The sequence below is a fragment of the Odocoileus virginianus genome, chromosome 9 (genome assembly GCF_023699985.2).
Source record: "Odocoileus virginianus isolate 20LAN1187 ecotype Illinois chromosome 9, Ovbor_1.2, whole genome shotgun sequence".
NCBI classification, from domain to species: domain Eukaryota; kingdom Metazoa; phylum Chordata; class Mammalia; order Artiodactyla; family Cervidae; genus Odocoileus; species Odocoileus virginianus.
In genome coordinates, this window is record NC_069682.1 from 57,536,410 (window position 1) to 57,564,403 (window position 27,994).

The window sequence follows — 27,994 nt, forward strand, 5'->3', positions numbered from 1 at the left end:
GGCTCTAACCCACTGACAGGACTACCCAACCAAGACGCCAAACTGACTGATCCCCTCATGCTAAAGGCTGTGGCTGGGAGGGCAGTGGAATTAGGGCTGCGTGCAGTGTTCTTCCAAGTACTGGACCTAAACAGGATGTGGCTGCCCCAGGCAGGAGGTCAGCGAGCAGAACTTGGCCTCTGTGACTTCACTGCCCACGTCTAAGGAACTAGGGGAGACTGAGCTAGTGGCCTGCCTTGAAGCCTCTCCGGCAAGTGTGAACAAGCAGGCTCTCTAGAGAGGTGGAGAGCCCTGGCAGCTGTGGCCTGAGACGGGCCTGCTGTGTGGCACCAGCTGGGGGCTTACCACCATTGCCCGCCACCTGGGAAGGGCTCTCCCCGGGCACGACAGGGGACTCTGAGTTCCCTGGCTGCAGCTCCTTCTCCAGACCCACTCTAACCGGGTCCCCACGCAGCAGGGTGGTCGGACAGAGCTTCTTCCTGGAAGGAAAGCAGCCCGCCCGGGACAGCCCTCCCTACCCTGCCTGCAGCCGGCCACTCTGGCCTCAGCCTCAGGGATTAGGGCCAGGCAGCCTCTTACTTTAGGTTAAGAGGCATTAGGAAGGATGAGAAGTTAAGCCCAGGCACGAATCCTTCAGGGACCCTCACATATTTCCCCGTGGTGGGGAGCAAGGGGAGTGCTGGGTGCTTGAGCTCTCTCCCATGGGAAGGGACCAGCGAGGGGTCTTCCTCCTGTGGACAAGGACAAGGGCTTGAGAGGAAATCTCAGGCACATTCGGCCAAGGCCTAGAACCAGAGTTCCCGGGCCTGCGGGCGGCACCTTCCTCTAACCTGCTCCTCAAGCAGCAGCTTGCTGTCACCATCAGCTCTTCCTCACCTCTGAATGCCCCCAAAGCACGCTGCTTCGGCCCCCTAGCCTCCAGGTTAAAATCTCACCACCAGGGCGGACAGCACAACTCACAGCCTCCTTTGCTTAGAGCCTATCTGTGGCTCCCACCACACAGAGAACAAAACCCAAATGCCTGACCCAAGAAGCCCCAGGATCGCCCCCAGCCACCCTCGCCAGCTCCCAGGCTGCTCTCCAGGGGGGCACTGCTCTTCCCAGTCGCTCCCACCCCCCAGGCCTCCGTATGAAAGGGCCCGAGGCCTCACTCAGGGCAGCACCTGGCTCCATGGGGAGGTTTGTATCTTTGGGGGGCTGTTCCTCTCCAACACTGATCTGTGTCCCGTCTGCATCAGTCACCTGGGAAGAGTTACAGAGAGCACCTGGGGGTGGAGAGGGGAGAGATGGCGAACCACTCGCTGCCCCCAGGTGACCTAGACGGGGCCCCACAGTGCTCCCTTGAAAGTTCATCTCACATGTGAGGTCGGGACCTGTGGCCTGGCAGGGGAGGTGACCTGCCTGGGGCTGCATCCTGGCTCTGCCATCAACGCTGGGAGACCTGGGCACGAGACCTGGTCATTTTCAGTAAGACGAGCGCCAGGTGAGGCGCTGGGACTCTGCTCACAGTGGCAGGTGGAGGGGCAGGGAACCCGGGGGAGGCCCAGCAAGCCTCCTGGGAGGCGAGAAAGGAGTGGTATAGGCAGTGGTTTATTTTAACCTTGCCTTCCGATCTGAGGACTGGCTAAGATGACGAGATGGGGAGGGTCCCTGTAACACAGAGGAGTCACTTTCCCGGCAGCCTCTGTCCCCACCCTCCCCCTGCCACCAGGCTGCTGGTCAGGGGGTGCAGAGCCTGGTGTCCCACACTCACCATTACTGTGATTTCCTGTTTGGAGGGAGGCAGGAGGCTGCAGGTTGCTGCCCAAGGCCCCGTAACCACGGTAACTGTAGTTGAGGCCACCGTTGACGTACACGGGGTCCTGGGAGTAGGAGGCTGGCAGTGAGTAGGTGGAATGGGTGATGGCTGTGGAGTCCCGGGAGTGCTGCTTGTCCAGGGCTATGGGCTCGTCCTGCGGGGGGGAGGGAGGCGCTGGGGAACCTCAGAGGCAGCCAGCCCTGACCAAGTTTCCTGGACAGGGGGGTAGACAGTGGCCCCAGATTGTCTGGGACTCTGCGGGGACCTGCAGAGCTCTGCCTCTCTCCCTGGCTGCCTTGCCCAGGGCGCCCCCCAGACCCCCATCTCTCATCTATGTTCCAGGAAGATTTAATCTGTTCCTGCCTGACTGAAGACCCTCTTGGGGCTCGAGACAAAGTCCAGAGGCCTTTCCGAAGTCTGCAAGGCCTTTGCGTCTGGGCTTCTCTGCCTCCCCTATGCCCCAGCACCTCCCCCGTCTGAGGACACCCTCCCTGCTCCCTCTGCACCCAGGGCCCTGGGACCTGCAGGGTGGCCGAGGACGCCCCCCAAGCAGCTGACAGCAAGCAGGCACCTGAGAGGACTGGTAGATCTCCAGGCGCATTCTTTTGGCTGCTTTTCTTGTCTCACTCTCGCAGGCAGCTGCCAGGATGTTTTCTGCCATGGCCGAGGTCAGGTGGGGAGGTGTGGGTCTGGTCTGCAGACAGAAACGGGGATGGAGCCAGTGTTGGGGTGCAGAGTCCCCTGGCAAAGAGGTGGGTGGGGCAGGGCTGGAGTTTGAGCTCCTCTTGAACCGGGAACCACAGTGTCTGCTTCCAGAGGTACTGCCGGGGGCTGTGGGACAGGGCTGGGGATGGGGAATGCTGGGGGCTCACCATCTCCATGCCATTCTTCTTCATGCGCCGGCAGGACTTGAGGTACGTGCGGATGCGCTTGCGGGCCCGTTCCTGGAACTCGGGGAACTGCCGGCTGCACGACTCGATGATGGCCTGGATCTTCTCCTTGGGCTGCTTGGAGATGGGCACCATGCGGTCCAGGTTCTCATCCACGAAGAGACGCACGAACATCTGCGGAGGACATGGGCGGTGGGAAGGGCTGGCCCGCTGCGCCCCCGCCCCGGCTGTCCCAGGCAAGCACTCACGTTGAAGGCCTTAAGGCGCTCAGGGTCCATGCCCTCCGAGTCGTTCATCTTGTCGTTGTCCTCATGGTCGTCGTGGTCATCGTCGTCGTCATCTGCCGTGGGGGCCCGGCCCACTGTCAGGTCCTCGGGGCAGCCACTGACCTCAGTTTTGATGGAGTCGTAGCTCCCCGAGCTGTAAGGGGGGGACTGAAGAGGGCAGGGGCAGAGGGTCAGGTCACGGTGGACGTGGGGACTGGGGGGTTCGGGCACATCCAGCTGCCTCGTGAGCCACGCTCTGAGGTCCTGAACAAGTCACTTTCCTTCCTGCTCCCTTCACCTCTGAAGTGGGGACAGCAATGCGGCTACCCCTCTCTAAGCGGCTGTAGGAAGGACCCCCACAACCGTACCCCACAACTGATGCCCTGGAGCAGCTCACTGGAGGGAGCTGCAGCACCCACACCACGACCTGCCTCCTCGTGCAAGGGAAAGGCAGACACAGAAAGGGTTCCCGCCACCAGTCAGCCTCTCCTGCTTGTGCCAAGATCCATTCTGGCTCCAGGGTTTTCCTCCCTCGTCCCCAGGGGGCTGCAACCCCGAGCTGACAACCGAGCTGTCACAAAAGCAGCGAATGTGCTGTCTGTCGGGGATGGGGAACAGATGGGCTGGGAGAGAACCAGCCAAGGAGACGGCCATCAGGCAGAGCATCCCCGCAGTTCCCGGGCTGGGCTTCTCCCGTCTGCTGCCACCCCCGGAAGTCACTGGGAGCCTGATGCAAAGCCCATGTATAGAAAGAGGAGAGGGAACCAGACCCAGCCCATGGGGCAGCCACCCTGTCCAGCAGGAGCAGAGACAGGACCCCTCCCCTGCCCTCCAGAATAAGGAGCCCTTCCCTAGCTCTCCCGGGAATATACTTCCCCACTCTCCTCCCTGCTTTTCCCTTCTTTTTCATCCTTCACAGCTCAGTTCCCCTCCTGTCTCCTGCCCCCTGCCAGACATGCCCTGGTAAGGACAAAGACCACTGTCGTTTGCCTTTAGAAAGTTTGTGGCTTTGGCGAGTCCTGACTGGCAGTGTCCTGGAAACACGGTCTCTGCCCTCACGGAGGATAGCTTCTAGTAGGTGGCCAGCCCCAGGAAACAGATCAGACCCTGCCACATGGCTATACAGTGGCCCAGATGGTACCCAGCTCTTGCTGATGAACAAATGGATAAAGACAGACACTGGCTGCTGTTCTGTCCGGCAGTGGCTGCCACCATCAGCCTCCATGTGACCACACCCAGCAGGGTTGGCCCTCCCAGGGTCCCTGGCCTTGTGTCCATCTCTGGATCACACCTAGCGTCCACTATACCTAGTATCTGAAGGGCCAGGGACACCCAGGTCCTCTGGCCGCCTGCCAGACTATGTCAGACTCTCACAGGAGGGTCAAAGGTGCCATGGGTCAGTCACATTCCCAGGCGCTCCTTGACAGATTCTTAGCCAGGGTGAGAGGAGACAGACCGTAGGTGACACTCATGATCCCATCTCACTTCCGTGGTCCACACGAGTGGCCTGAGGCCACGGCGGCCACCTCACTCGTGCCAGCTCTCTGCCTGCCGTGCAGAGGCTGTGCCTGCCACTGGGGCCCAGTCAAAGAGGGGAGGATGGGGACTTCCCTGGTGGTCCAGTGGTTAGGACTCCACGCTTCCAATGCAAGGGGCACAGGTTCGATCTCTGGTTGGGGAACTAAGATCCTACATGCCACAGGGCTTGGCCAAAAAATAAATTGGAAAAATAAAACTGGAGGGGGAGGACGATGCGCTGCCAGTCCTGGCTCTGCGGCCTGGGCTCGGGTACACTGACCATATGACGACTGTATAGAGACTCCTGTATAGAAACGCCCACGAGAGATACCACGCAGGCCAGCACTAGTACCCACCCTACACCTCCTGCAGAAGACGAAACAGGCCCCGGGAGTAGAAGAAACCTGAACAGGGGCCTCGGCTGGAGCCCAGGAGAGTAGGGGTCTGAGAAGCCACCCCTGCCCCCCCCAACAGATCTTAGTGGTCTGGAGGTGACCTACAGAAGTAATAGGAGAAGGTGGGGGAGGGCCAAATGGGGGGGGCATCTATCTGCCCCCCTCAGACTGGTCTATTGGATTTTATGCCTCCATGTCCCTGAGGCCACCAAGGCCTCAATCTGCACCATATGTAAAATGGGGACAAGTATGCAGACCAGTCAGAAAATGGGAGGTCTGGGGCTTCTGCTGAACGAAGCCCTCCTGCCACTGCTCTTCACAGCGGACCCTGTTCTGGAGGCAGAGGGCCAGCCCACATGTCCCTCCCCACCTCCACTAGGGCCCAGGTCATCAACCTCACTTCACAGATGGCGACACAGGTGGAGAAGTAAGGGGCTCACTCCCGTTTCAGGGCCTCCCCAGGCAAATGATGGCACAGGGGCCACGGCCACTACCCTGCCTCCGCTGGTGGTGGCCACAGCCCCGGGTAACACGCGCTTTCACGTCAGCCTCGCACAACCCTGCTGTGTGTACAGGAGTGGCCGAAGCTCACAGCTGTGGGGAGCCCGCAGCCCCACACACCTCGGGGGTGGTCTTCACCCCGTACTTGACGCGGCTCCGCAGTCCATCGGCGCCGCAGCCATCGGAGGGGTAGGAGGGCGTGCCCAGGGCCGAGCCCTGCGGGAGCTTGTCACACAGGTTGATGGGCTGATCCTCGGCGCTGGCAGTGAAGTCCATGGGGGCCACGGCGCCGTTGCCGTTCATCTCGGGGAAGGCCGGGTCTCCCTGCGTGCTGCTGGAGGTCGACGGGTTCAGGGTGGAGGAGCCATTACCGCTGCCGCTCTCAGAGGAGGAGTCGTCTGGAACGAGAGGCCTGGGTGTGAGGCCCCACCCCAGCACCCACTGACCCCCGAGACACCCCCAGGGACGTGGCCGGGGCAGCTCAGGGAAGTGGTACTTGCCCCGTGTAGTCCTCACGAGCATCCCTGCGCAGGTGAGTATTGCTGTCCCCGCTGGAGGCTCCAAGTCTTACCCCAGCCCCGAGGTGGCGGGGGTGGGGGGTGGGGAGTAGGGTCCCACTGCCAGAAACCAGGGCCACCAGGAGCAGAGCGGCCAGGGAGTGTGCAGGGCATGGTGGCCTCCTGCCCTCCACCCCCACAAACTATTCAGCTTCAAGGGCCTGGGATGAGCGGCTGCCGCCTCCAGTCTAATCCAACCGGTGCTGGCCCAGAGGTCCTCCGACACACCCAGAGGTTGAACGGGGCCTGGCCAGCGCCCCCCTCTTCCTTTGGCTCACCACTGCCTCACCCCTTCACACCCTCTTCCCCACAGGACCCCCTCCCCACCGCAGACCCTGGAATTTCTCCACCCCCTGACTTGAAGGATGGCTCCACTGTGACACCCCTGCTCCCAGCAAGCAGGCCTGGGCCCAACCCTGGCAGCCTGTGTAGACAGACCTGCCTGCCCGCATGGCCACACGACACTGGACACCCAGAGCCAGGGCGGCAGGGTCTCTGTCCGCCGGCACCTCAGTGGACCATCCCGCCTTTCTTGCTGTGACACCCCTACAAAGCCCTGTGGAGGGCGCCCCCTGCTGCAGAGAGCACAGCATTGCCGGGGAATCCAGGAGCACAAACTTAACTCGGGGGCTAGATCCTTCCGATGAATTCCAGGCTCCTTTCCCTGCCCCCCAGCCTCCTGCTTGATCAGCTGAGAAGGCAGAGGCCCAAGCTCCAGTCTAGCTCCCGGGGTCACTCTCAGGTGAGTACCGCGCGGTTCCTGGTGGCGCCCAGGTGCCCCAGCGGCTCTGCACCAGCCCCCAGGGTGGGTGGGGGAGGGGCGGCCGCAGGGAGCCCCGACCCATCCCAGGACACCCCTTCTCCCCGGCCAGGGTCGCGCACGACCCCACCCCCACCCCTCCCAGCCCGCAGATTATGAAGATTTAGTCCTTGGTGCTGGGCACTGGGCACGCGCACCTCCCGAGCGTCCCCATGGCGACCGAGCGGCTCTAGCGCGCCAACCAATCGCTGGCCTGCCGGTTGCCCAGGGGCGGGGCCAGGCTGCCCATCAAGCAGCCAAGGCCCAGGGCAGAGGGGGATGGGAAAGCCTCCGCGCAGCGGCACCCCTCCCCCTCGGCTGCTGCAGGTCCCCTGGGCCAGGCTGCCCCTCCTTCTCCTCCTCTTCCTCTGGGCAGTCTCTGCTCCCTCCATCCTCCTGCAGGCCTGCTCCAGGCCCTACTCAGAGCCGCCCCACAGATCCCGGCCTTGCTCAGCTACATCCCAGGCCAGCCGCCCTGCTACCCTCTGGAAGCTCACCGCCCATCCACTCCTCAATCACAGATGGGTCTGGTTTTCTTCTGACAGTGACTCCAGTGACCAACCTAGGCATTTGTGGAATAAACAAACTCGCCAGCAGTATTTACTGAGCACCTACTGCGTGCTGGCCCGGTCCCAAGCTGAGAAACAACGTGGTGACTACAACCAAGATGCTCACTGCTGAAACACTCCGAAAGTGAATGGGCTGCCAAACTGCCAAGCCACCCCCACCCCCACCCTCCATCTAGTCGTCTTGGCTGAGTTCCCTCTTCAGCACGCCAGCTTCCCTTGGTCACACCCTTGCACCTGTCTCCACCCTTCCCTTTCCCAGCACCAGCCCAATGATCACTCCCCTAGTCCCCACCCTCCTGTTGCCCACAGCCTGCCCAAGGAGAGTCTGCACTCTTGCTGGTGTGTTCCTGGTTCCATGACCTTTGCAGCCTCCCCCAGCCCAGGTCCCACTCTACTGGCCACTGCTGAACCTCACAGCTCCAGGGCTCTCCTAATCTGCCTGCCTTGTCCAGCTCAGTAATTGTGAGTCCACCTTCAAAGACTGGCCCAACGCTGCCTTCTCAGAGCAGGCCTCCTCCCTCCGTGGTCCCTGGGAAGGAGGTACTCACAGACCCGACCCCAGCCTGTGCCCATCCCTCCGAGGGATACATCATGCCTCCTTGACCGGCTCAGGTGCAGGCCTGAGAGCTGCCCACCTCCCCACCAGGGCTGGGCCTAGCTGCCGGAGAAGCCCCAACACCTGGGGTTTCGGGAGTCTCTGCCAGGGCCCAGGAGATGGAGGGCAAAGATCAAGTCCATCCTGGCTGACTGTCTGAGCTCCTCTGAGCTCCTCTGCCCACCTGGCAGGCATGACTTCACACCCTGCACCACTCCATAACCAGCCACTTGCTTGACCTCAGAGGGCCTTGCCTTCCTCCTCTGGAAGGAGGGGTTGCTCGGAGGTCAGTGGGTACCACACCAGTCACAAAGGGAGCCAGTGTCACAATGCTCAGCGTGGGCATCAGGGCCACGGCCTCCTGACACATCACACTGGGCACTGGGCCCAAAAGGTGGCACCCCAACTGTCTACTTCCCAACCAGATTCTCTCCAGGGAGGAAGGACCCTCTTGCCCTTGTGCATCTCCAGGCATGAGCACAAAGGAGGCTTGCATGCTATGAGGATGCACATGTGTGCATGTGTATGTGTGTGTGTGTATTTTCCCAGACCATCCAGCTCAGGAACCCAGGGTGCTGGCCTAGACTCTTGAGCTCCCAACACCCTTATCACAGGGCTGTGCACCTCACCTGCCCACCCAAGGAGTCACAGGCAGAGGCTCCAATGGTGGCACAGCCCCTCCTCCGAGGTAGATGCCACCCCAGTCTAGCAGGGAAATGGCTGGGCAGATGAGACCCATGAGGCCAGAAGTCCAGACCTCGTGTAGCTATGCATTCCAAGGTGTTAGAAGAAAACTGGAAATAGGCACCCATGTGTAAATATCCAGGTTTTTAAATATTGGTGACTGACTCACATTGTTTACATTTTGAAGAACCTCACTGGACAGATAGACAAACCAAACATGGCCTATCTATGCGATGAGATATTCCGTCATAAAAAGTAATGAAATTCTAATACATGCTACAACATGGATAAACTCTGGAAATGTTAGCATTAAGTGAAATGAACCAGACACAGCAGGACAGATACTGAAAGAGGACACACATGCAATATCAATATCTAGAATCGACACATCCACAGGGAATGAAAATATCTGAGGGGTCACCAGGGGCTGGGTTTGGGTGGAAGAGAGAGTTATTGCTTAATTGTTACAGAGTTTCTATTTACAGTAATGAGAACTCTATCTGGGAAATAATGTGTGCTGGTTACACAACAGTGTGCTTAATGCCACTGAACTGTATACTTAAAAATGGTTATAAAGTGGCAAATTCTGTTTTACAAAGTTTTTCACCACAAAATATTCCCCCACAGCAAAACAAAAATCCTGGAGGCCAGTGGGCCCCAGTTTACAAGCTCCATCTGCTGCCACCCCATGGACTCACAGGCCAAGCCTCTCCCACCTCCACGCTGCACCTGGGTGCCAGGAAAGCCAGCCACACACAGAGCCCACCTCAGGGGGCACAGGTGAGCCATAAGCTCCCCCGCCAACCCATCACGCCGCCCTCAACCTGCTCACGCGCTGCCTGCAACTCTGCTGACAAGGGAGGCCATGGGCTGTAGGCAGAAGGCAGAGGGGCTATGTGTCCCTGAAGATGCCCCTTCGCCTCCTTTCAAAATGGGCGCCATGTCAGTAAATAGGATTTATAAGGTGTAGACAACACCCAACACAGCAAATAGGTGCTGAAGAACAAGAACAAACAGAACCGGTTCCCTGACCCCAGGCCTTCTCACTTTGTAACGCACACTCTCCCAGACTGGACTGTGGGTTTCCGGACCCCTTCAGAGACCAGCTTGGTGCCAAATCTGAAGTGGGCGGGTGAGGGGAGGTGGGAGAGGGACAGGGCCGCGAAGACACTGCCCCTGCCCTCGTCCCTCCCTTCCTCGAGCACCCGCTGGGTGTCAGGCCTGTGTGAGGTGCTGGGGACACGGCAGCGGGAAGATGGGGGCGGTCGCTGTCCTGGGGGCTCATCCTCTAAGGAGCAAGAAACCAAACAGAAGGCTACAGGGGTCACTGGGCTCTGGGGAGAGGCTTGTGTGCTTCATGTCCTTGATCCCGGTCCCTGCAACCCCCCTCCTCCAGGAAGCCCTCTCGGACTGCAGCGAGCTCAAGGCCCCAGTTGCAGACCCTCCTCTGCGGAGCTACCCCCGGGGAGGTAGAGTGGGCGCTGTGCAGGAGGGAGGCAGGGTAGGGTTTCTGGAGGAAGGAGCCCATGGAAGAAGCCTCCAAGAGCAACACTGAGAAGGTCAGGGGGCAAGTGCAGAAGCCCTCTATGGCCAGCAGGGCACAGGAGCTGCTGGGGGGGGAGTGTTATCTGTCAATGCCCCCCACACCAACCCCGGCAGTGGCTATGATCCAGCCGCAGCCCGTGGACTGAGTTCAAACCCCCATACTGAAGCCAAACCCTCCCCAGGCCTCCTGCTGGGCCCTCCTGGCAGCCCCACCCCCACCCCGTCCCCCAATGTTGCCCCATCCAGCTGTGCCCTAGCCTTGGCACTTACTGTCCCCTCTTCTCGGGACGCTCCGCATTCCCTCTCCTTCCAAGCTTCGCTGAAAGGTCACCTTCTAAGGACGACCTCCCTGCCCCCACTCCGACACGCTGACTCCTTTACTCAGTTTTCCAGGGTATTTATCACCTTCTCACGTGGTCTGTCTGTGGTCTGCACCCAGCCCCCTTGTCAGCTGCCCCAGGTGGTTCCCGTCTCTCCAGAAACCACAGCCCCCTCTCTCTGGTGAGGGCACCCCGCGTCTCCCAAGGGTGAGCCTGTGCCCCAGGCCCGGCCAGTCAGCACAGTCCATCACAGTGATCCACAGTGGGCCCACGGAAGTCAGTCTTCGCTTCTGCAGAAAAGAAGCAACACTCTCCCATCAGCCCAGGGGTTGCAGAGCTCACTCAGCAGGGAGCCCCAGCAGGGCTGACAGGCTGGCACAGACCAAGCCCCCCAAAATCCATCCATGCCTAAAGCCAAAGAAAGCCCTAGACTTCTGGTTACAGGACCCAGTGATTTCCTTAAGTGCGAAAGCTGGCTGGAGGCAGGTCGCATCCTGTGGGCCTGGTCTGGACTCTAAGTAATCCACAGTCCTGCCCCTGGGAGGGCCCAAGGGAATGGAGCCTCCCCCCACCCCCCAGGGGCTCTCCCCTCATAGTGGCTGTCCCTAACCCCAGGAGGGGCCAGCGGCGGGGCCCACCGCCAGCACCCTGGCACAGCCCTGGCCTAGAGACCTGCCTGTCACTGTCTGGGGAAAGAAGGAACAGGGAGAAACATCAGCATCGCAGGCTGGGGTAAGCAGGGTTCTGATCCACTTGCAGCTCTTGCCTTGCCCCTAGCCCTCTCCAAAAACAATGTGATTTAAGGGAGATAGAGTCATGCCCGCAGGAGCGGGGCTGGGGGAACAGGTGCAGGGCCTTGCTGCCTCCTGACCTTGGGCACAGCCCGCCTCCCTGGCTCCTCTTATCTGCAGTCTAGGGAGTTGCCGCTGACGCCCTCTTGGGCTCTGACACTTTATGACCCTGTGAAAGAACCCAGCTGGCCCCATGGGCACCTGGAGTGCTGGAGTCAGGCCTTCCAGGGGTGCAGGCCTCCAGGCATGTGAGGCGGAGCTGGAAGTGACCCTCTTGTCTCCACCTGGTCCTGACCTATGTGGCTGTGCAGGATGCCCCTCCAAGATGGGCACCCCAACCACGGCTAGCCTGCTGGAGCCCAGAATCATACCAGCAGGACAAGACAGCCCCCAACCTGTGGCTACAGTGACAGGGACAAGTGCGGCGCGGAACCACAGGGAAGCAGAGGGAATGCACCCCTTCTGAGCATTTCCACAAAACCAGGCCTCCTGGGCTCCGGTGAAGGGCAGCTCCCCGGTCTGGGCAGGACACAGGGCCCACCACCTGGGCCCGGAATGCCTCTGGGCAGGGAAGGACTGCGTGCCCATCTATGTAACGTGGGGCAATGTGCTGCTATTCAAATGGGGGAATTAGTGATGAATGGGGGAAATTGTTCCTCCTTCTGTCCAGTCTCCAGAAGGAGACAAAAACCCCTTTTACCTCAGCAAACAATGCCCTTATGTGGGCGCCAGCGCCCCGCAGCCCGCACAAGCCCGGCTCTGTGCGAGCCGCCAATTGCCACACCGGGCCCTGGGGCCACAGCCAGTGGTGCCCTCTCCCAGGGGCGACCCTCGCTAGCTCCCAAGGAGGGCTGGGCGAGGGCGCAAAGGTCTGCTGGCCCATGGTCCCAGGGCGTACATATATACGGCCCTGGGTTCTGGGTGCTGGCGGCCAGAGGTGTGGCGAGGCAGGCAGCGCCTCCCTTCTCTGCCAGCTTCCAGGCAGGGGAGAGAAGGGAGCATCAATAATTCACACACACCAGAGACGAGCTGGGGAGGAGGTGGGGAAGCAAGAGTGCCAGAGCCAGCCAGCAGCGGTGGGGGCTGGGGAGGGGTTGGGGGGACTGGATCTGGAAGAGCCAGTCCCTGCCCCCCACCCACGTGGCTTTGGGCTGCAGTCTGGGGGCACCGACTCTGCTCTGAATTCGGGGTGTGCCTCACCAGGTCTGGCCTCCGCCTGCTCTGAAAAAGGCCAGTGGCTGGGTCGTGTTTACATGATGCATAGTTCCCTGGAGCACCAGGCTCCTGGCAGGCTACCCTGCTCTTCCTCCCGGAAGGAAGGGGGAGGGCCCTGAGGTCAAATGGGGGACACTGAGGAGTTGGGTGAGGTGGTGTCACTAGGACTCCCCCATCCCGGGCGGTGGGGACACATTGGGCACCTGCCCCACAGTTTGGCCTTCGGACCCACCCTAGCTGCCCCTTGTGAATGCCACCCTGCTCCATCCCTGTGTTCCAAAGGCCTGGCCCAGTCCTGCTCTCCATCTGGCCTCCATTCTTGCCCCCTAAACCACCCCCAGCACCTCTATTCCACAGCATCCATCTTCCTGATCAACCTTTTATGACTCATTTCTTAAGGTGGTGTCAACACCTGAGGCCCTCAGAGTCCAGAGTGGCGCTGTCCAACAGACACTTAATGTGAGCCACATAAGGAATTGTTAATTTTCTAGCAGCCACATTAAAAAAATGTAAAAAGAAAATAAAACAGGTGGAGTAAATTTTAATAATCTATTTTATTTAACCCAATATAGCCAAAATATTATCTTTTCAACATGTAATACTATGTTAAATTTGAGAAATTTTACACCCTTTTTCATACAAAGTCTTTGAAACTCTGTGTATTTTTTTTGAAACTCTATGTGTATTTTACACACACGGTAACCTCAGTTTGCATGAGCCCTTTTCAATAGCGGTCTGTGGCTCCCACATTAGGGCACACCCAGATTTTTGTGATGTTCCCCCTAACCTGAAATCACTTCTCTCAGTGCCGGAACCCTGCGGTTGCAGTCCCTAGAGAGGTGTCCAGGTTGCAGATGAGAGCTGGGGTCTCAGGGCAGGTGGCCTGAGCAGGGCTGGCAGTGGGGACTGGGGTCGGGGGCTGCCTTCAGTGGGGGTGGGCACCAAGTATGTGGCAGGCACCGGGTAGACTGACTGTGCCTGCTTTGCACCCCGCCTCCCCCAGAACAGACATCAGGAAGGAACCAAAGGACCACAGGGGGAGGTCCCCGCCATCACACAGTGTGACCAGAAGGGCACAGACAGGCCCCGGTGTGGCCTGATGCCCCAAAGCACCCCTCAACCCAGTGCTCTTTCTCCTCTTGGCCTTGGCTTGCCCAACTGTACTATAGGACAGCCCTCCACCCCCGCCACTGTCCCACTTTCTGCAGCCCCCTCCCCAAGAAATACTGGCCAAATGCGCCCCCAGGGGAACCACTCTCTGTATGGACTGCCTAGGTCTATGTCTTCCCAGGCTCAAGTTTCCCTGGCCCCACCCTCAAGGACAAGCACGCGCAGTGAGAACTCAATGCTGATTCAGTGTGCTAAGCTCTAGCTGAGAGAGCAGCTCCCCTGCATCCCTTGCCCCAACCCCACAACAAATGATGTGATCTGAGAGCAAACAGAATGACTTCGGACAACCGTGTCTGGAGTCTGGCCCCGGAGCCTGAGTGCAGGCCTTCTGCCAGCCTGCCCAGAAGCCGGGCTGGGTTCGGTGCATCCCAGTCCTTAGGTCAGAGTGATGACGCCGACGTGGCCCTGGTTACTTCCTGGTTCCCGGGAACGTCACCCTTGGACAGGCTTGGGTGGTGATGCCTCTGGGGCACACCTCTTCCCCGGCCTCCTCTCCACAGAGGGTCAGTGGGAAGCTGGGTCTCCGTGGATCCCAGGCTGGGGAGGGGGGCTGGGCTCTGACACCCCGATGGCTGAGCAGGCTGAGGCAAACCTTCCAGGTGTGCGAGGGACCACCTTTTCTCTTTCTTAGCAGGTGAACGTCACCTCTATGGGCCTGGAACATATCCTGCCCTCACTAGGCATCTGGGGGCCTGTGAGGGCCCAAGACCCTGGCAGGCTGCACAGGCCGGGGCTGTGGGGCCCGGCCTGCTCCAGGGATAAAGGGATCTCTTGGTGCTGTCTCCCAGCCTCCCTTACCCCGTGGGGCCAGAGGCCAGGACAGCTCAGCATTGTCTGAGCCGCCTGCAGCCCAGCTGACGATGGTCACTTTCCTGTGACCTGGGACTGGTGGGGCAGCCCACAGCCAATCCCCAGAAGGGCTCGGGTCCTAGTTCTCCGCTCCTGGCAGGGGAGGGTAAACGGCAGGAGGCCACCGCCACCACCTCTCCATCCGGTGTGGACATTTGGAGCCTTGAATAGGAGCTAAGAGCTATTCATCTAGAAGGAGCGAGGAAGTGACTAGTAGCCAGAGAATGAGGCCCAGACACAGCTTCCAGCCTCACTTGAGACAGGCAGCGTCAGGACCAAGACCCGCAGGCGTGGGGGGTGGGGGGAGGCTCAGTTTAAAAGCCCACTGCAGGAAGCCATCCCAGGGAGGACGGATCGAAGAGGTCACAGCCTTCCCTACATGTCAACAGTGACCAGGGAGGATGCCCAACCACGACTGTCAGGGCCACTGGCAGCAGGCTGCAGCAGGCCACGAAGCTTGGGGCCCCTGCTGGGATTGGCACCATGGGCAGAGAACATGTGAAGTGGATGAAGCTCAGGGACAAATGCAGGTGACTGCCTCTGAGCCTGCATGGCCTGGCCCTGACCCCACTCGCAGGACGGCCTCTTGCCTGTTCCCTCAAATGAGCAGCTCCCACCCCTGGCTGGGAACACTCCTGGGCAGCCTGAGTGCCCACAGTGGCCGGCATCCAGGGGGTAAGCTGCTGCCCAGGTGCCTTCTCCTTGGACAGCAGTGCTAACTTACAGCCGCCAGCGTGGGAGCTTGGGACAGGTCTGGGTGTGCAGATTCCAGGAGATCTGCAGGGTCCTGGGAGACATAAGGTGCCCCCAGAAGTCCTGGCACCTGTGTGTGGGGAGTGGGATGGGAACTCAGGAGATGCTAGAGCAAGCTGTGAGCACCCAGGTAGCAAGCTTGTAAAGAGAGCTGTGGTCAGAATCCCATAGGGCTCAGTGAGCAGATGGGATTGAGAAAGACCTGGATGGATGAGGAGACAGGATTGGACCAGGTGAGGCAGCAAAGGGTCCAGAGGATGGGGAAGTGAGGAGGACTGCTCAGTCTTTCAAGGGAGGCCCCTGACCCACCTCCAGCCCCTCAGCCTGTGAGCACCAGCTAGCCATGGCCTCCCACCTCCAGCTCTTCATCAGGAGCCCCTGCACCAGCCTGGCCACCTGAGAGAAATGATCCCATCCCCATCCAACCCGGCCTTCCCCGTCCACACATCGTCTGGTCCTCACCAGCCATCCAGTGAAGGGTAGTGATTGGCCACACAGCAAGGTGGGAGCAGAGGCAGGTCTGGGCTGGGGCAGCATGGCTGGGGTTGGGGCACACTCCCTACTCGGACCTGCCCTATGCACACAGGGGAGAGAGGCCCCCGGCCGGCAAGGACAGGAGAGGCAGCATTGCTGTAAATACGGAGCCCTGGGCAAGCAAGTCACACACCTGCCCCCCCAGTGACCGCCCCCGCTGCCCAGTTTGTATTTCTGGGTAACGGAGGGCCCCATCCACGGGCAGCAAGAGCCGGGGAGCAGGAGGCCTTGGGCCTCTCACAAAGGGCTCCTGAGACACTCCAGGATTAATGGCTGCAATCACCCAGGGCACACTACAGACAGAAGCCAGGGATCAGAGGTGAGCAACTTGCTTCAGACAGCACTGCAGGACCAGGGCAGGCCCGGACCTGCTCAGGGGAGCCCTGGCATGGTGCCAGGGGCTGCCAGCAGGGAGCCATATCCAGTTGAGACCCCAGGCCCAAGAGGCAGCCTCATCTCTCTCGTTCCTCCTGGAACCTTCAAATGCCAGCCCCTCAACTGGGTGGGGTCCTCTCTCCTGGCTGAAGCTTGGGGTCACCAGGAGCTTCTGGAGTCACGTGACCCAAGAAACCCCCTATCCTGGTATTCAGCATCTTCCTCTCCTCCCAGCCTCCTCCTGACATACTGCTCAAGCTTCCTAGGCTGCTATACACTTGCCTGAACATCACAGTGTAGCCTTCTCCGAGGCACCTCTGCTGGTCCTCCAGCTCTGCCACGGGCTTCTTAACAGCTGTTTGCTGGGCACCTGCTCTGAGTTGAGGGCTGGGGATAAAGCCCAGAAGAGGACACTTGGCCCTGAGGCTACTCCATGCTGCACGGTTTGTGATAACAATAAAGAGGGGCTGGTACACCCTTCCCTGCAAGTGGTCCAGACTCAGGCTCTGGGGTCAGAGACACCCTTGTGGTCACATGGGGTCTGGCCAAGTTACCTCCCCATCTGTAGGAAAGGCCTAGTCACAGCTTTGAGCTCACAGCCAACTGCTACCAGCACGGAGTTCAGCAAAAAGTGGGCTCAGGAATGGGGCTTCCAATCACCGGGATAATTGGACCACCTTTAAAAATGCAGCATCAGTGCAGGGGAGAGGCGAGACAACTTCTAGGGGAAAAAAAAGGTGACTCCAACACTACATGATCTCTCCTCTTTTTTTTTTTAAATAAAGAAAACAAGACTGATTACATACACAGAAAAGACAAAGAAAAATATACCCCAAACACTGATAATTTTGATTGCTTTTTTTTTTGCTCCTGTTTTTTTTCTATTATCTACAATGAATGTAATAGATGTGAAAAGACATTTTTTTTCAGAGACACACCTCCTGCCCTCAGACAGCTTACAAGCTGTCAGGGGTCCCCTGTTCTGAGCGCCTTCCCCTCTCCTGCAGGCTCTTGAAAGGGACAAAGCCAGGAAGGGGTTATCAGCCTCCTGGGCCACAGGGCTCAGTATTCACGTGACAGACCCGGTGGAGAGTCCTGAAAGACCCAAGGGCTTAAGCCAGGACCCTCAGTGCCTCAGTCCTGACGTGGTGACGGGCCCTGGAGGGGAGGCTCCAGGCGTCCAGGCAGGAAGTTTTGGCACTGTGTCCCCAGGGGGAGGCAAGCTGAAGTCCAGTGGGTCCCAGAGGCCTGAGACTGGAGGGGCCTCTCATCTGACAAGCACTAACAAGAGGTCCCCAGTGGCCCCCCAGCTCCTACCCAGCACCCCCACCCTCGCCACGACCCTGCAGGAAGAAAGAAGCAGGACCCTCAGTTCTGCCCTGGTGCTGACTTCCTGTCTGCCCAGGAGGTGAGTAATGTCCGCTCCCCACCCCCCGCATCCCTTCTGGGGGCCAGGCTTCACATTTTCCGCTCAGGAAGAGGCAGAGCGAGAGGCCTGATGGAGCACATCAAGGGGAAATGGAAGAAGGAGAGGGCCCTGGCCTGGCCAGCCTCTGATGTTCAGGGACGCTGGATCACCTGCCCAGCCTGCGCCCCTGTTCACTTACTCATTTAATAGACAGTCCTCCACCTGCTCTGTGCCAGGCGCTGTCCTGGGCACCAGAGAACTGGCTCTCAGAGTGCTTACTCAGGATCTGAGGAAGAGATGGCCATCAAACACATCATCCCACTGACAGGGCGTAACTATACACAGATGTGCTGTTCAGTCCTAAGGAACGCCCGACCATAGCATCTCTGGACAGTCTCAACAGTTGGCTTTTTCCAACTGTCCTCCTCTACCTCCTAAAATGCAGCCCCTGGGCCAGAGTGTTTTTCCAGGCACCTGTGATGAGACCAGGGTTCTGTTTGGACTCCAAAGAAAGTTGAAACCCCCAGCTGCTGTGCAGTGCCAGTCTGGGGGTACCTGGCTATACATGGACTGCAGGGAGTGGTGGAACAGCCTGGATCACTCAGCCCAAGAAGGCAGTGCTCTGATTTCCCAGGGGGGCAGCCTCCTCTGGTCCCCATACTCCCATGCTCATCTTCTGGGGAACCTCACACATGGCCTCAATGCCTGCCAAAGAGCAAAGAGGAGGGGAACAGCCTTGGCATCCCCCAACTCTGGCCAGATGGCCCCAGTTCTCTCACTGATCAGCAGTTCCCTCCTGAGCTGGGGTGAGAGCCATGTGCTCACCCACAGTAGCTCCGCCCTGATGAGGAAGCACTTTGGGGTTCCCCAGCCAAGCACCCCTGCTGTGATGTCAATAAGCTGGGAATGGGGTCCATGAAAGAGCTCTCTGATGTGAGGCCTCGAGGGTGGTGGCAGGCTTGGGGATGAAAGCACCACCAAGCACTCTCCCATTCCCAGTGAACCGCAGACAAGCTCCCGGGAGTGAGAAATGGCCTGATTCATTCCTGGCCTTGGCCACGGGATCTGCCCCGCCGAGGCCCAGCCTCCATCTGCCTCGGTTAAAAGAGGAAGAGGTGGAGGAGGTGGTGGAAGAGGAGAAGGGCCCCAACAAATCCACCAACAGGTGTGAACCTGTGCAAACTGCCTAGTTTTTTTAAATGCTCTGGGCTGCACTCCTGGCCAGCAGGGGTGGGCTGTTCCTTGACACAGCCCTGGGAGCCCCCACATTTTCTGGCTAAAAGAAAAGCCCCAGGTGCTCAGGCTGCGGAGGAGGGCGGAAATCCTCGGGAACAAAGAACCCGCCTGACTTGGCCCCAACAAGGAGCCGACCTCTATCCCCCTCTGGCTGGTGCGCTCGGGGGCTGGGGGTGGGCGGGGAGGGATTCAATAAACGCTCGTTCCTTTACTCATTTGGGCAACAGATATTCAGCAGGCCCCTGTAATGCACCAGGCATGCAACCAGAGTCACCAGGGACAGAGCAGAGAGCAGGATCCACGTGGTCCACCCCTTACAGAGCTCACAATGGGGGCCTCAGACATGGAGGGTCGAGGGAGCCCACCGGTAGGGACAGACATGGCGGTCACCACCAGAACTAGGACCAGAAGGGCAGTAAAGACGACCAGGTCAGCTGGTCTCTCTGGGCCTGCGACCCTCTGTGCTGGGTGTGGGTTGGCCTCTGGCGGGCACATCAACCCACAGCCTCCAGACACAGGCTCTGATGAAATAATTAAATTGATGGTATCATGGTCAACACCGTCCTCCCTGTCTCCAGCTCTGGCTGCCCGCCCTGATAAACACCCTTGTCCTTCAGCAGGCCAGCCGGCCTAGGCCCCAGCACCCACAGCCAGGAGGGACCTGGGCAGCCGGGGAGGGGTGGGGCGCTGGGTGGGGCGGGGAGGACATGTGTGAAGACACCTGGCTCTCCCAGCTGGCTCCTCTGGGACCAGCTGCGGGGACACACTGATCCTATTAGCCCTGAAGCTGAGGAAGCCATGTGACCCTGACCCCCTCCCCTGGACCTGATGCTGGAGGCTCCTAGTTCACTAGATCTCCCTGGAAAGTGTCTCTGACAGACATGAGCCCCCCAAAATGTGGCTGTAAGCAATAACAGCATAAGCATTTTTGAGGATGAGCTAGGGGACTACGGCCCCCATTCAGTCCTACTACTTGGGGGTTTTTATAAATAAATGCTCCGGATCCTTCTTGGGAAGGTATCATTGACAGCCTTGGGCTGAGCTTCGCTGGTGTGGCCCTTGGGTGTGGCCCTCAATCAGCTCAGATGAGGCAGGAGGCTAGCTGCTGGGCACATCTCACCCCAGGGCGCCCCCACCCCGGCCCCCCAGCCGTGAGAACGCTGAAAGGTGGTGCTGGTCTGGAAGGCAGCACAAGGGGGTCGTGCTGACCCCCGAGGCGTCAAGGGACAAAAGCCTTTTCTTTCCCAGCAGCCTCGCACCCCATTCCTCACAGAACCGCACCCGGGGCTCCCCAGCCCGTGGATGGGCCACCCCGGCTGTCTCTGTGCTGGGTCCCTCCCAGACAAAGCCAGATTTCAGGCATGTGAAGGCTGCAGGGAGGCAGGCACACGGGTTCCGCCATGGAGACGAACTTTGACCCAAACTGCAAGGCTCCTACTCCTTATTTACTCTTTTAAGGCTAACCTATTTCGCAGAGTTAACATTACACCCCTTTTTAACCCTGCACCTTCCCTCCCACATTCCAGGCCCCGACCTTCGACCCCTCCTAATTGCAGCTCTACACCCCAGTTCTCTCCAGCTCTTCCCCCACCCACCTTATGTCCTCCCGGAAAATCAGAGCCCAGCCCAGGACACTCTGTCCACAGGTGCCACTGCACACCCACAACCACATCTAATTGAGGTAGGCCCAGTTTGGGGGGCTCGACGCAAGAGTGCTGGAGTAGACCTCTGGGGTCTGACCCTGACCCCAACTCTCCTACCCCAAGAAGATGCTTCTGTTCCAAGGGAGGCTGGAGGAGGCTGCCGGGCTGGCCCTGGGGGGTGGGGGCGGGAGCCAGGGCCAGGGCAGATCTGGACAGCTCCTCAGCCAGCCCACCTCTTATCCTGAGGGGCTGGGGCACACCACAGACAGGCATACTGCCTGCTCGCGCACCAGGGAACGACAGGGACCCTGTCTCAGAGCCTCACATCTGGGCCACGAAGCCCAACTCCTGTTTTCATGATTGGGTGGCTGGACTGTTCTGGGTCAGGCACACAGGCACACTGTTAACCTTCCCAGACCTGAATCATGATAACTTTGAAATCCACATCCCACCAGCCCGTGAGCATCAGAGCAGACAAACTGGCAGGATGTGGTCAGGCTATCAATCCCCAAAAGAGCTCTGAGCCATTCACCTTTGGGAGGAACAACTGCTCTTCCTGGAACTAAGGGCTGGGGCAGCGGGGCCCGTGGAGATCTGAGAACGCTGGGGGCCGCTATCAGCCTGAGCCTCAGCCACCCTTGGAGGCTCCAGCCCAGAGTCTACCCCCTGCGGATTCCTAGGCTCCTGGCGCAGACACAACCCTTCCCCTGCTGGCCACAAAGGAACACTCACCGTCCTCTTGGCTGTGGAGGTTTTGTGGGCTCCGCATCCTCTCGTCCTGGCTGGGACTCAGGCTGGAGGCCAGGTGTGGGTCAGCTGACATCCATGTGGAGTCGTTCATATCAAAATCTTCACTGCTCACAGAAGTTTCATCCTGATCAGGGACAAAGAAGGTGGGCGTTCAATAGGGATGGGCTCTCTGCAGCCCCTAGGCAGCATACAGGGTGAACCCAAGGGCCCAAGGGTGTTTGGGAGTTCCCCCACAGGGCACCCCCAAACCTTGCAGTGGGGGGGGTTTCTCCCCCTGCCCGCCCACCCATGGAAGTGGCTGGGGCTCTGGTTCCTGTCGGAAGCTGGGGCTGAGGGCTGCGCTGGCTGTAATTGAAGACAATTAGGAGGTCTCGCATCCTGTAGGGGCGGGTGGCAAGGCCTGGCTCTTACCCCTGTGAGCCAAGGTTGAAGCAGGCGCCGTAAACAAGGGCCACTGCTCCCCACTCCCTGCCAACAGCCTTGGGAGGAGGGTTCACTTCACGTAGGGCCAGGCGGGCAGACGTGGGCAGCAGGACACGTCGGGCACTGCTGAGGCCAGGCTGACGGCCCCCACCACGCTGGCCGCCCAACTCCCGTGGAGCATGCATGGAATTCCTTTCTCCCACTCCCCCAGCCCAGAGGACATTTCTGTCTTCCTCCTTCCTAACCTTTGCTGTGCTTCAAAGATATGCTCTTGGGCGGCTTCCAGAGCTGAAAAGGCCAGCCCCAGAAGTATAGCGAAGGAAGGGGGTGGGGCAGGCAAGGGTTTGGATCAGACCGCAAAGGGGGTTCGGCTCAAGGGCCTGGGGGGCCGCCAGGGCCTTCCAAACAGCCGGAGGGCCTGCAGGCGAGGACCACGCCTGCCTCCTCTCCCCTTGCTGGCTTCAGTGAGCCAGGGGCCAGGCATCCGGGAACCCCCGGGGCGGGGCCCCTTCCACCCAGCCCTCCAGTGGGAAGGGACCCCACCTCCTTCTGGCCCAGCCTCTTTCAGGAGCAGCAGCTAGCAACTGTGTTTGGGAGCTGGCTGTAAAACGCAAGAAAGACGACCCAGCAGCTCCCACACCCTGGAGCTCTGGCTTTTCCCCCTCCCCTCCCCCGTCTGGCGAGATACAATGGCCTCTGTGGGCCCCCAGTAAGGACCTCTGGCAGAGCACCATCCCCCCAAAGCCTCCCTCCATGGGCCCCTCACAGAGGTCTCTTTTACAGCAAGCAAACACACTCGGGTTTGAACTTTCTTCGGCTGCTGTCCGAGGCAGACACATCTGCTCCGCAAGTGCTAGGGAGCCAGTGGGTGCTCCTCCATGCCCTCCCCCACCAGCCTGGCTGGCAGGGAGCTTCCTGGAATTTACAGCTTCTGGGCAGCACAGAGGAGTGGGTACCCTCTGCGGCTGAATCAGGAGGACAACAGCTCTGCCCAGCTCAGGGGTCCCCACGCTGCCTGCACAGAGACCACGTGTGCCCTAGGGGCCCGCCCCCCCCCCCCCCACATGCAGCCGCCCTGCCTCCCTCCCACAGGCTCCCTGCTCCTCACACACAAGGACGCGCCCCCACAGCCGGCCCTGGGTGGAAGCCCGCTCACTCACCCTCACTCAGACTGCATTCTCACACCTGGAGGGACACACGCACGCTCAAAGGGTTCTCTCTGCAAAAAGGGCGACACGACTCTCCCTGCGCTAACTGGGCAGCAGCAGGAGGGTGACGGTCAGTGAGCAGGTGGGGAGAAGGACCCTCGGAGGGGTAGGGCCATCTAGGTTCTGGGAGCCAGGACCTGGGCCATCCTCGAGTGGGCTTTTGGCTCCTTCCTGGCCGTCCCGGGGTCACTGGACCCTGAAGTCCCGGCTGAAGCTCCTGGCTCTTGTGGAAACACTTTGGCTTAAAGAACCAAGTAGTCTGTTAACATCTGGGAGCACCACCCACTCAAAATGCACCATCCATTCAACAAGTTATTTAATGAACATCTATGTGAAAGTCGCTCAGTTGTGTCCAACTCTTTGCAACCCCATGGACTATACAGTACATGGAATTCTCCAAGCCAGAATACCGGAGTGGGTAGCCGTTCCCTTCTCCAGGGGATCTTCCCAACTCAGGGATCGAACCCAGATCTCCTGCATTTAGATGCTGGAAAATTTACCTGTGGAAAAGTCATGGCCTTCCTGGTGCTCACTGGGGAGAGGGACAGCGAGGGAGAGGGACCATCAGCAGAAAAACTCGTAATATCGGGAGTGCTAGGGCAACACAATAAAGACTAAAGCAGGACAACAGGGGCGAGGGACCTGCAGGACTGTATTTCCCCGGGTGGCCAAGAAGGGCCTCAGCAGTCAGGGGCAATCAAAGCAGGGGCTTGCAGAAGTGAGGGAGGCTGTGACAGGCGGTCCGTGAGGGGAGCTGGTGGGTCCCAGCACATGCTGGAACACATGCTGGCACAGGCTGGTGGGTTCCAGCAGGCAGTCAGGAGGTCACTGTAACTAGGGGATGGGTGAGCTGCGTGGGCAGTGAAGCCATTCAGCAGTGTCTCCTCCGAAGGGGCGCATAATCCCAGGTGGGCATCTTCCACTCAGAGAAAGGAGTTCCACTAAACACACAGGTTTTCTTCATCAAAGAGCAAGGGAAAGTCAGAACCGCTGGGTGCAGTGCTGAACCCCAGCTCTAGCCCCACTCGGCCACAGTTTAAAATAACAACGATGGAAGCCGTGGTTTATCAGTTGCCAAGTGCATCACAGGCCCACTGAGTGCGTGCAGTTATCAGCCCCATTCTACAGATGAGGAAGCTGAGGCTCCAAGGGGTGAAGGCACTCGCCCAAGGTCATGAGCTAACAAGTGGCAGAGCCAGAGGTGTGCAGTCCTGAAGGCCCAGGTGCTTGCTTCCTTCCCAGCCCCTCACGTGGAATGCCCACAGTGCTGCGGCACCTCAGAACCCAAACTCCAAACGCGTGTCCCCCTTCTCCATCAAGTCCAGCTCAGGCTCCATCGCACCTTGCCTCACACTGCCTGCCTGTCTGTACCATCAGCCCAGCAGTTGGGCAGCAGAGAACTCAGCTGCAGTGGCCAGCACAGTGGCTCTCTGCCCTGTCTCCCCGCAGACAGCCTTAAGTCCTTCCAAGAGTGGGGAGCGGGCTCTATGTTCTCTGGACAAAGCCAGTGAGACCAGTCAAATTGGCTGAGTTGCCTGGCATGACACAGGGGTTTAACGAGGATGCAGCATCAGTCTGACAAGCAGGGGCTTGGTCCTGTTACACATGGTTCCTGAGGAGGCCATATGAAACCTGGACCCTGGCTGGCAGGCGGGTGGCAGCGTGCTGCCGTGCAGCATTCCCTGCCTGCAGCTGCCAGGCGCCCCCCTGCAGAGCCTCGGGTTTCTCTGGCTCAGATCACTTAACTGTCGGCCCAAATGGCCCCCCTCCACGTCTCCCTGCCCGGACAGGCCAAACTGGGCAGAGGTGGGCTACATTTTACACTGAACTGCGATCACCCAATAAGGAAGAGCACCCAGTGCCCATCCATGAGGGGCTCTGAGACGAGGGCTGTCTGAGCTTTCCTTGTCCAATAGGAACAGCAGGAGCCCGTGTCAGGCCTCTCTCCAGACCTGGTACCCGCCTCCCACCCTTGGACCTGCCTTAGTTGCCCCAGGGCTCGTGAGATCTGATGTGCTCAGCGCCCACATCACAGTCCACCACTCCAAGGGGCCAACCTCACCACACTTCCTCCTTTTAGTCGAAAGATTCCTTAACAACAAAGCGTCTCAGGATGAGAACCAAAGGAAATTCACGGGAGATGAAGCTATATTTACACCCACACCTGGACCACTCTTATCAATGAATAGATGCGGACTGATGGACCACCTACTGTGTGCTGCTGCTGTGTTAGGAGCACTAAGACTACAGTAGGACTCCTTCCCTCCAGGGCCCTGTTATTTAGGGAAGGACAGAGAAAACTTTAGACCCACGTGTAAGCCCTGAAGGAGAAGGGGGCTGGGGAACCCCCTCTCCAGTTATCCACTGACTATCAAGCTCGCGTGCTCACAGCACCCATGAATCCCTGTTCTGTGGGTGACGGTTCTATTTAAGCTTTTGGCACCACTGATACAGAAATTTTTAAAGATTTATTTATTTTTATTTGGCCCCTTAGTTGTAGTCTAAGTTGTGGCATGCTGGATCTTTAGTTGTGCCATGTGGCACCTAGTTCCTCCACCAGGCATCAAACCCTTGCCCCCTGCACTTGGGAACGCAGTGTCTTAGCCACTGGGCCACCAGGGAAGTCCCCGATACAGTCAATTTTTAAGTAAGAAATCAAATTTATGATGCCTAACTTAAAAAAATACACCAAACTATAAGTTCCAGTCAAAATCAACTCCCATATCCTCACTTCTGGGCGGGCCTGCCGAGAGAAGGCTGCCCAAGCCCCCTTTGCCATCCATCTGCTACGGCAGAGCACCCTGCAGACTGTCACCTCACCGGCTCACACCAGGCCCAGGCTCCAGGAGCAGGCCAGTGACACAGGCAATTACCAGCACGTAATTCAGAGCCCGCCAGCGATGCGCAGAGTGGGACATAGCTGGGCCGGAGGGACCTGCAGGAGGTAATGGTGAGGGTTACAGAGAGCAGGCCCAGAGATCACAAGTCGGGCACTCTGGAATCTCAAGGAAACTTGGTCTACTAATTTCTCTTTCTGTAAACAAACTTCATTGAAACTTTCATTAAAAAATAAAGGAGTGTGTATAATCCATTACTTCCGGGGTCCCTCTCCCTAGACCCCATGTGACTCCTGACTCTGGCTTCAGACACCCTACAGGCTGCAGCCTTGCCCACCTGTTGACAGAAGGTCATCATTTATTTGGCACCAAAGGACCTGAGCCACTTGCGGAGTCACAGGGCGATCGGGTTAACTGCCCTTCTGGAAAGGGAACTCAAGAGCTAGGGGTGGGGGGTGGCGGCGGCAGGAAGACAGCACCCAAGGCTGCTCCTGGGACACACCCCAGTCTGGGAGCCCTGACTCTGGGCAGGAGGAGAGGAGCCGACCAGACCCTCCCTGCTCTTATCTGCAGTCCAGAATTCACGGACAGGTTCAGTTTCTCTCCACCCAGGTTCTGAGGCCCTTCCTCCTCTGCAGGCAAACTAGCACCAACCGCTGCCCAGCCCAGGAGGAGGAGAAAATGGGAGACCAGAGGGGAAATGGTGGAAACGTGCCTGTATCCATGGCGTGTAACCAGGGGCAGGTGCTATCAGTAACCTGATTATTTTACAACTGGGGTCAATTTCTCGGGAACTGGGTTCCTGGTGCCTCTGAAGTTGAGCCATTTGCATCCTCCAGGACAGGGATCCTGGGGTGTGCCTCACACAACATTTTCCAGGCCTCTCCTCAGAGCTGTAACTCTATCTCTACTGCTTGCTTTGAGAGAGAAAGGGAGAAGGATTTGCTGCAAATTTAGTGCTGTTGTAAGCAGTAAGCCCTGACCAGGAGCCTTGGGTATGTGTGTTTCAGAGGAGGGGTGGGAGGCAGGAATGGGCCAGGCAGGAAACAGACCCCTTCTCTGTCCAGCCCTTTGGGGTGGGTTTGATGAGAGGCTGAAGCTCCTGCCAAGGAAGACCACCAGGCTCAAGGCTGCTGCCCTGGCACAGGCTCTACCCCAAACCAGCGGACATTAGGCTGGACAAAGTGAGCACCTCCTTCTGGAACACCTGCAGGCCCCTCCCAAGCCCTGGAAATTCTTCAGTGCGAGGCAATTCCCCTGCCTGTCTCCATGTCAGCGAGCATTACACACACAGCCTTCTGAGCATGCCAAGGAGGTACTGAACCGCATTTGACCCCAACTTAACCACTTCAGCTCATCAGATGGCTTATTAATGGAATATGAACCCCCCCACCCCCCAGGATCCAAAGCAACAAGGGTTCAAAATCCTGGTCGGGAAGGGACAGCACAAATGACATCTTAGGGTGGTCTGAGCCACAGCTCCTGGGGGCTAGGGAGTCCCAAGGCTGCAGCTCATGCCCTCGTCCCAAGCTCACCTGGCCACCAGGGGCGGACACCAGGCTCCTGGGGACACTCCACTCAATTCCGCTCCTTCCTGCCAGCATACCTCCTCTGCTTCCTAGCCATACTAGCTCTTCTGGGAAACATGAAGTGGGGAGGGCTGACATAGCCAATCACCTACCACATTTTAGGTTTTTCTCTCTCTCTCTCTCTCACACACACACACACACACACACACACACACACACACACACACATGCACACACGGACAGGGTCTGTCAGAGACGTCTACATCGACACAGGGATGCTCTGTTGTCTCTGCTGTCATGGGTGCCTGGAAGCTGGGGTGAGCATTTTCAACACCTTCCTACTAGTGTATTGAGTGTAAAACGGGCTTTTGTTTCCCAAGCAAAGGCAACTGGCTGTTTTCCCAGCACTCCTCACCACGAGGGCCTCATTGATACCCCAGACCCTGCAGTGAACAGGGGTCTCTTTAAAAGGGAGGCTGGAGAGATGAGCTTCAGCAGACAAGGTTCTTCCAGCAGAACAGAGGGCTCGAGAGAAACCACTCTGCACTAATCCCCTGCAGGAGTTTCCTTCCAAGAAAAGGACCGAGACAAGACCAAAAAAAAAAGTTCTTGAGCAACTCAGGGCCAGTGCAGCTCCACATGGCCCCAGGGTGACTCAGGCCACATAAGTTTCCCCAGATCAGCCTTTCCAGCTGGGAGGAAGGCCCCCGGTGCTTGATTTCCTGCTGTTCCTCAGGACGGTGCTGAATGGGGTGTTGGCACCCAGCCACGGTGCAGTGTTTGTGGGAGGGGGGTGGGTGGTGCTGTCTCCAACCCCCATTCTCCAAAAGAAGCCC

The 27,994-nt window shown here is 58.8% G+C and overlaps 1 protein-coding gene across 5 annotated transcripts in view; it reads right to left on the minus strand.

Moving 5' to 3' along the window:
- The window catches only part of NOL4L (nucleolar protein 4 like), a 130,421-nt gene that overhangs the window by 6,213 nt on the left and 96,214 nt on the right, over window positions 1-27,994 (minus strand). For 2 of the 5 annotated variants that reach the window (XM_070472517.1, XM_020915811.2), the window contains 7 exons: window positions 21,144-21,285; window positions 5,489-5,766; window positions 2,937-3,122; window positions 2,671-2,862; window positions 2,370-2,492; window positions 1,754-1,952; window positions 1,164-1,265 (listed from right to left, as the gene is read on the minus strand). In XM_070472517.1, coding sequence (XP_070328618.1) covers window positions 1,164-1,265; window positions 1,754-1,952; window positions 2,370-2,492; window positions 2,671-2,862; window positions 2,937-3,122; window positions 5,489-5,766; window positions 21,144-21,285 — 1,222 coding nt within the window. Of the gene's footprint in view, window positions 1-1,162; window positions 1,266-1,753; window positions 1,953-2,369; window positions 2,493-2,670; window positions 2,863-2,936; window positions 3,123-5,488; window positions 5,767-21,143; window positions 21,286-27,994 lie in introns of those variants that run through there. The other 3 variants (XM_070472518.1, XM_070472520.1, XM_070472519.1) reach the window with 3 other exon arrangements.